This window comes from Mandrillus leucophaeus, unplaced genomic scaffold, assembly GCF_000951045.1.
Source record: "Mandrillus leucophaeus isolate KB7577 unplaced genomic scaffold, Mleu.le_1.0 Scaffold29, whole genome shotgun sequence".
Taxonomy (NCBI): Eukaryota; Metazoa; Chordata; class Mammalia; order Primates; family Cercopithecidae; genus Mandrillus; species Mandrillus leucophaeus.
In genome coordinates, this window is record NW_012103031.1 from 1,818,218 (window position 1) to 1,831,800 (window position 13,583).

Genomic DNA, 13,583 nt, shown 5'->3' on the forward strand with positions numbered 1-13,583 from the left:
GTCTTGAACTCCTGACCTCATGATCCACCCGCTTTGGCCTCCCAAAGTGCTAGGATTACAGGTATGAGCTACCACGCCCGGCCTGATTATGGGCAACTTTTAGCAGTTCTTCATACCTCACTAGTTACTAGTGAGTAGCCCTTAGTTTTTTTTGTTTGTTTTTTTAAGTCTATACATTAGCAGGTCATAGTTGTATGTAATACAGGAAAAGCATTCTTCTTCAATCCTTTTTTTTTTTTTTTTTTTGAGATGGAGTCTCACTCTGTTGTCCAGGCTGGAGTGCAGTGGTGTGTTCTCAGCTCACTGCAACCTCTGCCTCCCAGGTCCAAGCAACTCTCCTGCCTCAGCCTCCCAAGTAGCTGGAACTACAGGCATGTGCCACCATGGCCAGCTAATTTTTGTATTTTCAGTAGAGACGGGGTTTCACCATGTTGGCCAGGCTAGTCTTGAACTCTTGACCTCAAGTGATTCTCCATTCTTAGCCTCCCAAAGTGCTGGGATTACAGGCGTGAGCCACTGCACCTGGCCCATTCTTCAGTCCTTCAATCATTCACAACCCATTCAATGGTCCCCAGCCTGGCGACCACAGGGCAAAGTTTCTATGGCTCGCTTCTGCCTTAACTAGGCTGGAGGGGATGAGGGTATAGAGGGTGCAAGAGAGTGAACACAACAGCCTAGTAAACTTTTCTCCTTTTTTTTTTTTTTTTTTTTTTGAGACAGCCTCACTCTGTCACCCAGGCGGGAGTACAGTGACACATCATGACTCACTGCAGCCTTGAACTCCTGGGCTAACGCGATCCTCCCATCGCAGCCTTCTCAGTAGCTGGGACTGGAGGTGTGAGCCACCACACCTGGCTTTTTTGTTTTTTGTAGAGACAGGATCTCACTATGTTGCCCAGGCTAACATTTCCTTTGAAGTGTTTCTTCACTAGGGCAGCAGATTGGCCACAAAAAGAGGGCCCCCATAGAAAAACTCTTTGTTACATTTATTGCTTTTCATGAAAACAATCATGTGATACACACTTGAAGCAGAAGTTCTAGTCCTTCAATGACTGCTTTCCAGTTAATATCACGTGGATATCTGTCCTTTGTGAGTGCCCTGGTGCTTAATAAAGCTTGTGTGCCACTTGAAAGATTTTCCACATATGACACATTGGTAGGGTTGGCTTCCGGTGTGAATGACCTGATGTCGAAAAAGATTCCTCTTAAAACTAAACGTTTTCCCACATTCTCCACATTGAAAGAATTCCTCCTTTGTATGGATTCTTTGATGCTGAATGAGATCCACATTCCGACCAAAGGACTGTCCACATTCACTGCATTTATGGGTGTTCGGTTTACTGTGAATCTGTTGATGACACAAAAGGGTTGAATGCCGGCCAAAGGCTTTTCCACACTCAAGGCATTTATGGCGTTTTTCTCCACTGTGGATCACCTGATGTCGAATAAGGGTTGAATTCTGACTAAAGGTTTTTTCACATTCACTACATTTATAGGGTTTTTCTTTGGTATGAATCCTCTTATGTTCAACAAGATACGCGAGCTGCCGAAAACACTTTCCACAGTCATGACATCTGTATGGCTTGTTTTGCAGGTGACACTGTTTATGGACCGTAAGAGCTGACCGCTGTCTGAAGGCTTGCCCACATACCTTACATTCGAAGGGATTCTCTAAGAAGTGAATTCTTTGATGTTGATCAAACCATGCCTTACGCCTAATGACTTTTCCACATTCACTGCATTCATAAGACTTTGCTCTTGTGAGAATTTGCTCGTGCCCCAAAAGAAAAGATCTTTGATTGAGGGGTTTGTCATCCTCATCATACCTGCCCTGCTTCCACCTGGTTTGCACATTCTCATCTTGAATAAGGTTAAGGTTTTGAAGGAAGCCCCTGCTGTATTCATCGCCACTAGTAGGGAAAGTAAGCCTGCAACTGTCCACAAATTCTTTACACTTATGTAACTTTTCTGAAAGTTTCTCGGCTGATTCCTGCATTACCACTGATATCTTATATGACTCTAAATCTTCAGAAAACTTCTGTTTTGGAGTTAGCTTTTTCATCTTGTGTCTGGCTTCAGAACCTAGCCAAATAACAAGAAAAGATATAAATGACCTATCCACTGCAGAAGAAAAAAAGGAAGAGAAGCTAACTGTTAGGGCTCTAGGACAATCAAATGAAGCTAAGAAGTGATCTCTTGTTTACATCATCACACTCAAGAGGCCAGAATTCTGAATTTTTCTCTTTTCTTTTTCTTTTCTTTTTTTTTTTTTTGAGACGGAGTCTCGCTCTGTTGCCCAGACTAGAGTGCAGTGGCGCGATCTCAGCTCACTGCAACCTCCGCTTCCCAGGTTCAAATGATTCCCCTGCCTCAGCCTCCCGAGTAGCTGGGATTACAGACGCCAGCCCACCATACTCAGCTAATTTTTGTAGAGATGGGGTTTCACCATGTTGGTCAGGCTGGTCTCGAACTCCTGACCTCAGGTGATCCACCTGCCTCAGCCTCCCAAAGTGCTGGGATTACAGGCGTGAGCCACTGCACCCAGCCCAAAATTCTAACTTTCACTGGACTCTTCACTGTCATAACAAAAAGAGCTCTCGGCACCAACAAACTCACTAAAAATGCACAGGAGTGTGTATGCCAGAGAATGTGAGAGCAGAGCCCATCACCATTATCAGAAAAACAACTTACTCTAGTAAGTTGTTTGGCACCACTGAGTGGTGCCAAATAAATGTCAGAGGTAGCATGTTATTTTTCAAGATACATGCTTTTTGTTTGAGACATGCCTAGGCCAGAGTGCAGTGGCATGATCTCGACTCATTGCAACCTCCACTTCCTGGGTTCAAGAGATTCTTGTGCCTCAGCCTCCCGAGTAGCTGGGATTACAGGCACGCACCACCACGCCCAGCTAGTTTTTTTATTTTTAGTAGAGATGGGGTTTCGCCATGTTGGCCAGGTGGGTCTCAAACTCCTGGCCTCAAGCGATCTGCCCATCTCTGCCTCCAAAAGTGCTGGGATTATAAGTGTAAGCCACTGTACCCGGCCTAGATATAAGTTTTTAATAACTCTAGGTGAAACATCTGCTTAAAAATGGACAAAGTATAGGATAGAACAGAAAAGGAACCAGAGGGAAATAGGGACAAAAGCCAACTGACTAGAGCAATGGGTCTCAACTAGGGGTGAGCAGGGTTCAGACAATGTCTGGAGACATTTCTGGTTGTCACACCTGGGGAGGTTCAAATGGCATCTAGTGGGTGCAGGCCAGGGCTGCTACTTAACATCCTAAAATGCACAGGACATAAATGCACAGGACATGCCCCCATCCCGCCCCCAGAGAATTCATCAGCCCAAAATGTCAGTAGTGCCATGGAGAAACCTTGGATGTGAAAAACAGGAGGAGCTGCATCAGGACACAGTAAGTAGAAAAATGCAGATATGTCAGGAAATATGGGAGTAATATGGAAACAAAACAAAGCAAGGGAACAAGAGGCAGCACAGAGAGAGGACAAGTAATGAGGGTGGAATCAAGGGGCATCTAGGGTGCCCTGAGAGCTGTCACTTAGAAAACACTAGAGCAGCTGTGTCCAAGCAGTGCTTTTTCCTGCAGGAGAGAGAGGATGAATGTTCTAGACTTGAAGTCAAACCCCAGTGTCCACCTCCCAACTGTGAGAGTTCTTTTTTGAGAGTCTTGCTCTGTCACCCAGGCTGGAGTACAGTCACGTAATCTCAGCTCACTGCAACCTCTGCCTCCCAGCCTCAACCGGTCTTTGCACCTCAGCCTCCTGAGTAGCTGGGACTACAGGCATGCGCCACCACACCCGGCTTAAATTTGTATTTTTTGTAGAGATGGGTTTTCACTATGTCGCCCAGGCTGATCCTGAACGCCTGGGCTCAAGTGATCCTCCTGCCTCTACTGCCCAAAGTGCTGGGATTAGCGGTGTGAGCCCCCATACCAGGCCTGTGTGAGTTTTTTTTTTTTTTTTTTTGAGACAGAGTCTTGCTCTGTCACTCAGGCTGGAGTTCAGTGGCGTGATCTTGGCTCACTGCAGCCTCTGCCTCCCAGGTTCTGGCAATTCTCCTGCCTCAGCCTCCCAGGTAGCTGGGATTACAGGCACACACCACTACGCCTGGCTAATTTTTGTATTTTCAGTAGAGACGGGGTTTCACCATGTTGGCCAGGCTGGTCAACTCCGGGCCTCAGGTGATCCACCCAACTTGGCCTCCCAAAGTGCTAGAATTACAGGCGTGAGCCACCACGCCCGGCCAAGATTTCTTAATCTTAGTCTCTTCATCTGGGAAGTAGGGATGCCGATCTTCCTCCCACCTCACAGGGCAGCAGTGATGAAGAAGTGGGATAATATATGCCCAGCACCTGGCTCTGCGTCTGGCACAGAGAAGGGGCTTCACTAACGTGCCTTCCCTTCCTCTTCCTGATTCCACTCGCCTGGGTCTCTTCCTCACCCACCTGGGCAAGCACTACCGGAAGCCTTCCTACTCCCAGCTCTCGGTAGATCCAGGATCCACTGCTCGTCCCAGTTCTCCAGCTGACAGATCACCTCAGGTTTGGGAAACTGAAATCCTACTCATGGGGAAGTAAATGGGATGTGGCCGTTAGTGAGTTACAGAGACATGGCCCGGGGGCTCAGTGGCAGGCAGAGATAAGGACAATAATCAGAAGGGCTGAGAATAGAGATTGGCACAATCTTTGTAAATATCTGGCAGTCTTTATTGAAAGCCTGAACAATGTTCATACCTTTGGCTGTGGTCATTTCACTCTTAGAAATATAGCCTAAAGTACAATTGCAACCAAGATGAATGTGCCAGAGACGTTCAGCACAGTGGGATTGCAGCGTCAAACTGGAAATAAACTGAATATCGAAAGGGAACAATTAAATCAAGCGTAGCACATTAATGCGGTGAAGGCATAAGTATTAGGCAGATATTAAAAATCCTTGTATTCAATTGTTTATTTTTTTTATTTTTGAGACGGAGTCTTGCTCTGTAACCCAGGCTGGAGTGACAATCTCGACTCACTGCAACCTCTGTCTCCCAGGATCAAGTAATTATACTGCTTCAGCCTCCCAAGTAGCTGGAACTACAGGCACCCGCCACCATGCCCAGCTAATTTTTGTATTTTTAGTAGAGACAGGTTTCACCATGTTGACCAGGCTGGTCTCGAACTCCTGACCTCAGGTGCTCCACCCACCTCGGCCTCCCAAAGTGCTGGGATTACAGGTTTGAGCCACTGTACTTAGCCAACTATGTATTTATTTATTTATAAATTAATTTATTTATTTTGAGACGGAGTCTGTGCTGTTGCCCCCACCCGGCTAAGTTTTTTATTTTTATTTTAATTTTTTTTGAGACAGAGTTTCACTCTCGTCACCCAGGCTGGAGTGCACTTGTGTCATCTCTGTTCACTGCTACCTCCGCCTCCCAGGTTCAAGTGATTCTCCTGTCTCAGCCTCCCAAGTAGCTGGAATTACAGGCACGTGGCCACCATGCCCAGCTAATTTTTGCATTTTTAGTAGGTATGAGATTTCACCATTTTGGCCAAGCTGGTCTTGAACTCCTGAACTCAAGTGATCTGCCTGCCTCGGCCTCCCAAAGAGCTGGGATTACAAGCATGAGCCACCACGCCCAGCCCAACTATTTATTAAAATAGAAAAATGCTGCCTATGTATTTTAAAGCAGAATACAAAACTCACATATAGCATGATCCAAATTTTTTTTTTTCTGAGACAGAGCTTCGCTATTGTTGCCCAGGCTGGAGTGCAATGGCACAATCTCAGCTCACCACAACCTCTGCCTCCCGGGTTCAAGCAATTCTCCTGCCTCAGCCTCCGGAATAGCTGGGATTACAGGCATATGCCACCACGCCTGGCTAATTTTGTATTTTTAGTAGAGACAGGGTTTCTCCATGTTGCTCAGGCTGGTCTCGAACTCCCAACCTCAGGTGATCTGCACGCCTCAGCCTCCCTCCCAAAGTGCTGGGATTACAGGTGTGAGCCACCATGCCTGGCCCCAAATTTTGTTTTAAAAAACTATGTAGTGTGTGTGTTATGTATGCGTGTATAAGTAATTAATACAGTTTGAGCATCCCTAATCCAAAATGCTCCCAGATCTGAAACTTTTTAAGCACTAACCTGACAGAAGTGGAGACTTCCACACCTGACCTCATGTGACCAGTGGCAGTCAAAACGCAGGCGCACAACACACAGTTAATTCAGCCTTCTCCAGGGAAAGACAAAAGGACTTTCAAGATATGCGCCTAAGGTGTATATGAAACATAAGTGAATTTCCTGTTTAGACTTGGGTCAGGTCCTCAAATTATCTTACTACATATATGTGAGTACTCCAAAATCCAAAAAAAATCCGAAATCCAAAACACTTTTGGTCCCCAGCATTTTGGATAAGGGATCCTTGCCCTGTAATAGACACAAGACGGATTGGGAAAAAGGAAACCGAAATGTTAATAACAAGAGTTATTTCTGGAAAGTAGGCCCGCAGGTGATTTTATTATCTACTGTAGGTACTGACGTATTTTCCAAAATTTCTGTGATCAAAATTATTTTTAGAACTAGTAAAATCCATAAAAGAGGGCAGGGATATAGTAAAAAAGCACTCTCAGCCAGGCATGGTGGCTCACGCCTGTAATCCCAGCACTTTGGGAGGCTGAGGTGGGCGGATCACCTGAGGTTGGGAGTTCGAGACCAGCCTGACCAACATGGAGAAACCCCATCTCTACTAAAAATACAAAATTAGCCAGGCGTGGTGGGGCATGCCTATAATCCCAGCTACTCAAGAGGCTGAGGCAGGAGAATCACTTGAACCCGGAAGGCGGAGGTGCGGTGAGCAGAGATCGCACCATTATACTCCCGCCTGGGCAACAATAGTGAAACTCTGTCTCAAAAAAAAAAAAAGGCCGGGCACGGTGGCTCACGCCTGTAATCCCAGCACTTTGGGAGGCCGAGGCAGGTGGATCACCTTAGGTTGGGAGTTCAAGACCTGCCTGACCAACATGGGGAAACCCTATCTCTACTAAAAATACAAAATTAGCCGTCCGTGGTGGCACATGCCTGTAATCTCAGCTACTAGGGAGTCTGAGGCAGGAAAATCGCTTGAACCTGGGAGGTGGAGTATGCGGTGAGCTGAGATCGTGCCATTGCACTCCAGCCTGGGCAACAATAGCAAAACTCTGTCCAAAAAAAAAAAAAAAAAAAGACGCACTCTGAAATGTTACTATTGGATATGCAAAACAGTACAAATTTAGTTGAAGAATCATTCAGTAATCAATAAAGATTAAAGTGCCATCTCATTTAACTTCAAAATTCTGATTTTGGGAAAGTATCTTGGGAAATGATCAAAAATTCATATAAAGATTTATACTTAGAAACATCTATTCAAACATTATAAATACACAAGCAAACCAACGAACAAAAACAAAGTCAAGCTGAATGTTCCCACATGGAAAAACAATGAAATAGTACTATGGATCACACAATGGAATTATATTATGCTCGTTTACTGATTCTGTGGGGAAACACTGATACAATAATGTTAAGTTTAAAACAGATTACAGGATTACACATAGACTATGTTCAGCTACTTTTGTAAAGGCATAGGAAAAAAAGATTGGAAGGAAATCTTCCAAAATATTAACAGTGTTACTCATGAACACTTTCCTCTTCTCCTCCTTTTCTATGCCTTCCATGTACTTATGTATGCTCTTGTAATGTCTTTTTTTTTTTTGAGATGGAGCCTTGCTCTGTTGCCCAGGCTGGAGTTCAGTGGCGCAATCTTGGCTCACTGCAAGCTCTGCCTCCCAGGTTCACGCCATTCTCCTGCCTCAGCCTCCCGAGTAGCTGGGACTACAGGAGCCCGCCACCACACCCGGCTAATTTTTTGTATTTTTAGTAAAGACGGGGTTTCACCATCGAGTAGCTGGGACTACAGGCACCCGCTACGATGTCCGGCTAATTTTTTGTATTTTTAGTAAAGACGGGGTTTCACCGTGTTAGCCAGGATGGTCTCGGTCTCCTGACATCATCATCCGCCCACCTTGGCCTCCCAAAATGCTGAGATTACAGGCGTGAGCCACCACGCCTGGCCTTGTAATGCTTTTAAAGGGAACATTAAAATTATAAAAATCCAGAGGTGGGTGGACGATCCCACAAGAGGTGGTCAAGACTCTGTGCTAAGAGTGTCAGTGCAGGGGTTAAACATGTGGTCCTGGAAAGAAAACTATTTAGCAAGGCAATTCCCACAGTAGGAGACTACAGTGGAATAGGACAAGGTAGGCTCCTGAAAAGATGGAAGCAGTGAAGGTTCAGAAATGAAGTTGGTTTAAAATCATTTCCTGAGCACCCACTAATGCTACACACCAAGAAGTTACCCATTTCCAGAGAGAAGAAAGAAAAAGACTTTCAAGAGCATAAGAAGTGAGCCTTTGGAATGTAAATCTACCGTAATTCTCAACTCCTGCAGGTCTTACAGATGAGGAACATGGGGTGAGAGTGAAGAACGCATGAAGTGTCTCTGTCTGAGCCCTAACACAACACGACTATTTGCTGTCCCCAGTTCCTTATGTGAAACCCTTAGGACCAGATGTGTTTCAGGAGTCAGAATTTTTCCAATTTCAGAAAGGTGACCTGGTGTAAATATTTTACATAACGTATCATCCCCAGTAGGGTTTGGAGTGGTGCCCTCAAATACAGTTATTTTTGTTGTTGTTTTGTTTTGTTTTGGGACGGAGTCTCACTCTGTCGCCCAGGCTGGAATGCACTGGCATGATCTCGGCTCAGTGCAACCTCTCCCTCCTGGGTTCAAGCGATTCTCCTGCCTCAGCCTCCCAAGTAACTGGGACTACAAGCGTGCACCACCACAACCGGCTAATTTTCGTATCTTAAGTAGAGATGGGTTTTACCATATTGGCCAGGCTGGTCTCAAACTACTGACCTCAGGTGACCCACCTGCCTCAGAATCCCAAAGTGCTAGGATTGTAGGCGTGAGCCACCACACCCGGCCTACACTGTTATTTCTGAAGTTGGGTATACAGATATGCACACCAAGTTGGAAAAATAAAGACAATAAATGGTTTCCTATGGGGTGAAGTCAGGTTTCACTGTGGTGATGTCTGGTCAGGGCTTGTAGCCACACAAGTTATGAAAAAAACTTTCAGTTTTCAGCACTTTTTCTGATTCTGGAATTGCAGATAAGGGACTAAGGGCTTGCACAGACACTCAGAACACAGACAAAGCCCAATCTTCAAGCTGTGTCCTACCCAGCAAGACCATGTTCCTGTAGTTCTCCAGCATCACATCTCGGTAGAGGTCCTTCTGACCCCAGTCGAGGTGGCCCCACTCCTCTCTGGTGAAGTACATCGCCACATCCTCAAACGAGAGCAGCTCCTGGAAAAGTAGCTGATAAAGGTAACTGCAATTCTTACAATAACTTACGCGCAATGATTATTCCACAGGTGAGGAAACCGAGGTTTGGGAGGTAAAGTGTGTAGGCCAAGGGCACCCAATTCATAAGGAATAGACTCAGGGCTCCTTTCAGGCCCGATGGCCCTCAGGCCAGACATGTGCTGGCTTCCATACCACGGGGTCAACATACTTAATCTCTAAAGGGCCAGAGGGTAAATATTTTAGGCTTTTCAGGCCCTCTGGTCTCTGTTCCAGTTCCTCAAATCTGCTGTTGATTTGAGGAACACCAAATCAACAATTTGAGTAACAGCTTTTGTGTTGGAGCACAAAAGCAGCCATGGACAAGTAAGCGAATAGGCACAGCTGTGTTTCAGGGAAACTTTACCAAGAGGTCGAGGGTAGTTTGCTGACCCCTGCTCTATAAAAATAACCTATTGCTTCTGCCCCAGCTTCCTTACGAAAGAGATGAGGTCACTGGGGGATTGGTTAACGTGCAGACTATCGACAAAGGGATGAATAGTTTCAACGAACATGAACAAGAAATGTGGAAGCTCACAGGTGCTGGCCACCCTGGGGAATCAGGGCCTGCTAGGTCTGAAGGGGTAAGGTGGGGAGGGGTGCTGGAGCCCAGAAGGCTGCTGGAAGGGGAGCAAGACTGCAGCTGGGGCCAAAGAGGATGCAGCCACACCCATCCCACAGCCTGGGGAGGGAGCCGTGGGAAAAGAAACCCAACCTCAGTTTCCCCCAGACCTCTGGAACCCTGTTCCCCGTCCTCCAACCCTCTTCATCCCATTGCCACAAGCCAAGCAGATGCCGGAGACCAGGGGAGCCCGTTGCTGGAGAATATAAAAGGTACAGACCAAGGCGCAGACGCCTGGGTAGCATATCCAGAGGGGGCAACAGTGGACACGGCACAGTGAGCACAGGGGACACTACATCTGCAAGTGACTGTCCCCCTCCAGTGGGCTGAGCACCGAAGCTGCCACACTCCCACTCCCACACCACTGCAGCCCTCGGGGCAGAGGGGCCCAGCGGCTGCCTACAAACTCCCTGCTCTCACAAGACACTGCATGGGTTCAGCAGGGACGTGTGCAGGGAAACAGCAAATGTTCGCTGTCCTGTAAGTGGTCAGTAAAAAGAAATGCCCACCCTCATCCTGAGAAGCTTCACGTAGCTCCCCTCTGCGGGCACACACCAGAACCTCCCAAATTATACGGACGTTCTTTCCTGCCTATCAAACCTGAGTTCCACTGCTATGGTTGCAGGCCCTTTCTCACCATCATCCAGAATGTCACTCTTTTACCAGAGCTGCGCTGCAATGTCCTCAATCTGACCTACTCAGCCACCTGCATTCCCGCACCTGCACAAGGTTAACAAGCATGGGAATAAAGTGGCTTCATCTCCCAGAGTCATTGCGGCGAGATAACTCCTCTCTTAACATCCACAATAGGTTCTTGGAAACTGATTTTTACCAAAAGTATGTACAGCAGCAGGTCCTGGAATAACTTTGTTTCACTGTAACACTGATGGGGAAAAAAATGGTTTTGATATACAGTTTCCCTTAAAGTTGCAGTTTCCAAGAACCCATCAACAGCTAGGACCTGTATGTTGCCAGGTGGGCCCCAAATGTTGCTTAAAAGTTCCATTTCTTTTGTTTGGTTGTTTTTTTTTTTTTTTTTTTTTTTGAAACAGCGTTTCGCTCTTGTTGCCCAGGCTGGAGTGTAATGGCTTAATGGCTCAATCTCGACTCACTGCAACCTCCACCTCCTGGGTTCAAGCAATTCTCCTGCCTCAGCTTCCCAAGTAGATGGGATTATAGGCATGCGCCACTACACCCAGCTAATTTTTATATTTTCAGTAGAGATGGGGTTTCACTATATGTTGGCCAGGCAGGTCTCAAACTCCTGACCTCAGGTGATCCACCTGCCTCAGCCTCCCAAAGTGCTGGGATTCCAGGCATGAGCCACTAGGCCCGGCCTCTCCTTTCTTTCAAACTCAGTCTCTTCTAAGCCGGGCACGATGGCTCACACCTGGAATCCCAGCACTTTGGGAGGCTGAGGCAGGTGGATGGCTCAAGCCAGGAGTTCAGAAACAACCTGGGCAACATGGTGAAACCCTGTCTATAAAAAATACAAAAATTAACCAGCCTTGGTAGCATGTACCTGTGGTTCTAGCTACTTGGGAGGCTGAGGTGGGAGGATCACCTCAGCCTGGGAAGGTCAAGAGTGTCATGAGCCATGATCATGCCACTGCATTCCAGCCTGGGCGACAGAGTGAGACACTGTCTCAAAAAAAGACAAAACAACTCAGTCTCTTCTGATCACCCTCCATAATGCTACAAATTCAATAACTGACCTTCCATTATACCTTTTCATAGGAACAGTTCAGAATTTATTATGAGAAGTTCCTTACACATCTATCTCTCTAATCAGACTGTACTCTCCTACAGATGAGCGTTGATTTCCCAGCACAGAAGACAGCACCTGGAGTGTACAGCAGTAGATGCACGATAATGCTCATGGACAGAAACAATGGGCAATTACTACAGTAATAAGAGCAACAACTTAACACAGTGCTGAACTGTAACCAGATACTGCGCAAAGGACTTCACGGGGCATTTGCCATTGAATCTTCACAACTCGCTGTGATAGGCACTCTCATTGACCCAATTTATAGAAAAGAAAACTGGAGCCAGAGTGTTTATGTAACTTGCTGAAGGGAGCCCGTGTGACTCCAGGGGCTAAGCTCTCTACATCGCACTGTCTAACAAGGAAAACTCCCCGCACTGATGAAGAGGGCTCAACCTGAGGAAGGAGCTGCTGGTGGCAGTGACTATGCTGATGAAGCAGAGGGGGAGGCACAGCTCACCTTCCCCCTGGCTGGTGGGAACATGGCTTCCACGGCCTGGTCTTTGACAAGGGGTGGGATCCTGGGCGTCAGGCTGAGCTGGAGAAGAAAAAAAAGATAGTAAGGCCAGCCCTAATTTGAAGCTCTCTTGCTTGGCAGATCTGGGACCAGGAATACCAATGGGGCCCACAGACAAAGCTTAATACAAAGTCCCTGTGTTTGGTGTTGGAACATGTGATGAAATACATGAGCCACTACAGTAAGTCTATGAATTTCTGAGGCTAGAACTATTTCCCAAGCTCTGTCCAAGGGAACCTGCAGCCCTGCCCTCCCCTTCTCCCTAGAACATGTCATCCTCAGGACCTCATATACAAAGGGACAGCAGATAGACCACATATAAAAATAGCTCTCTGGCCAGGTGCGGTGCCTCACGCCTGTAATCCCAACACTTTGGGAGGCTGAGGCAGGTGGATCACGAGGTCGGGAGATGGAGACCATCCTGGCCAACATGGTGAAACCCCGTCTCTACTAAAATACAAATAATTAGCTGGGCGTGGTGGCATGCGCCTGTAGTCCCAGCTACTCGGGAGGCTGAGGCAGGAGAATCGCTTGAACCTGGGAGGCGGAGGTTGCAGTGAGCCAAGATTGTACCACTGTATTCCAGCCTGACAACAGAGCAAGACTCCATCTCAAAAAAAAAAAAAAAAAAAAAAAACAAACCACACATAGCACTCTGATCCACACCCTGCAGCAACCAGCTCTGGAAACCAAACCATAGCCTCTGAGGCACGGGCCCCACATCAGGACTTGATCAATAACAGCTTTATCCAAAATTTTGCTCCCCACTCCCTGTAATTTAGGACCAACAGGAGAAAAGCCAAATGCTCCCCTCCCCTATCACACAGGATGTTTGAGTCTAGTTATCCTAGGGATTCCAGTTAACCAGCTTTTCTTTCTCTAAATCTACTTATGTATTTCTAACCCTGCTCCTACGGCCAGCTCTACCTGCTAACAAGCCCCCTCTGAAAGTGTTCTGGGGGGGTCCCTCAACCGCCACCTCTAGCCTGGTGATTTGCTAGCAGGATTCAGCAACAGTAACAATTACAGACTTGCTATCTTTTTTTTTTTTTAGACAGAGTTTCATTCCTGTCATGCAGGCTGGAGTGCAATGGCACAATCTCTGCTCACAGCAACCTCCGCCTCCCGAGTTCAAGCCATTCTCCTGCCTCAGCCTCCAGAAGTAGCTGGGATTACAGGTGCCCACCACCATGCCCAGCTAATTTTTTTGTATTTTTAGTTGAGATGGGG

The 13,583-nt window shown here is 46.8% G+C and overlaps 1 protein-coding gene across 3 annotated transcripts in view; it reads right to left on the reverse strand.

Annotated features, from left to right (window-relative positions):
• Window positions 1-965: 965 nt before the first annotated feature.
• ZNF789 (zinc finger protein 789) overlaps window positions 966-13,583 on the reverse strand; it is a 15,820-nt gene continuing 3,202 nt past the window's right edge. The window contains exons 2-5 of one of the 3 annotated variants that reach the window (XM_011985783.1): window positions 12,297-12,374; window positions 9,284-9,410; window positions 4,466-4,579; window positions 966-2,082 (exon numbers count right to left, since the gene is read on the reverse strand). In XM_011985783.1, coding sequence (XP_011841173.1) covers window positions 1,070-2,082; window positions 4,466-4,579; window positions 9,284-9,410; window positions 12,297-12,320 — 1,278 coding nt within the window. In that variant the 5' untranslated portion in view covers window positions 12,321-12,374 and the 3' untranslated portion in view covers window positions 966-1,069. Of the gene's footprint in view, window positions 2,083-4,465; window positions 4,580-4,704; window positions 4,869-7,387; window positions 7,730-8,111; window positions 9,411-12,296; window positions 12,375-13,583 lie in introns of those variants that run through there. The other 2 variants (XM_011985784.1, XR_001006664.1) reach the window with 2 other exon arrangements.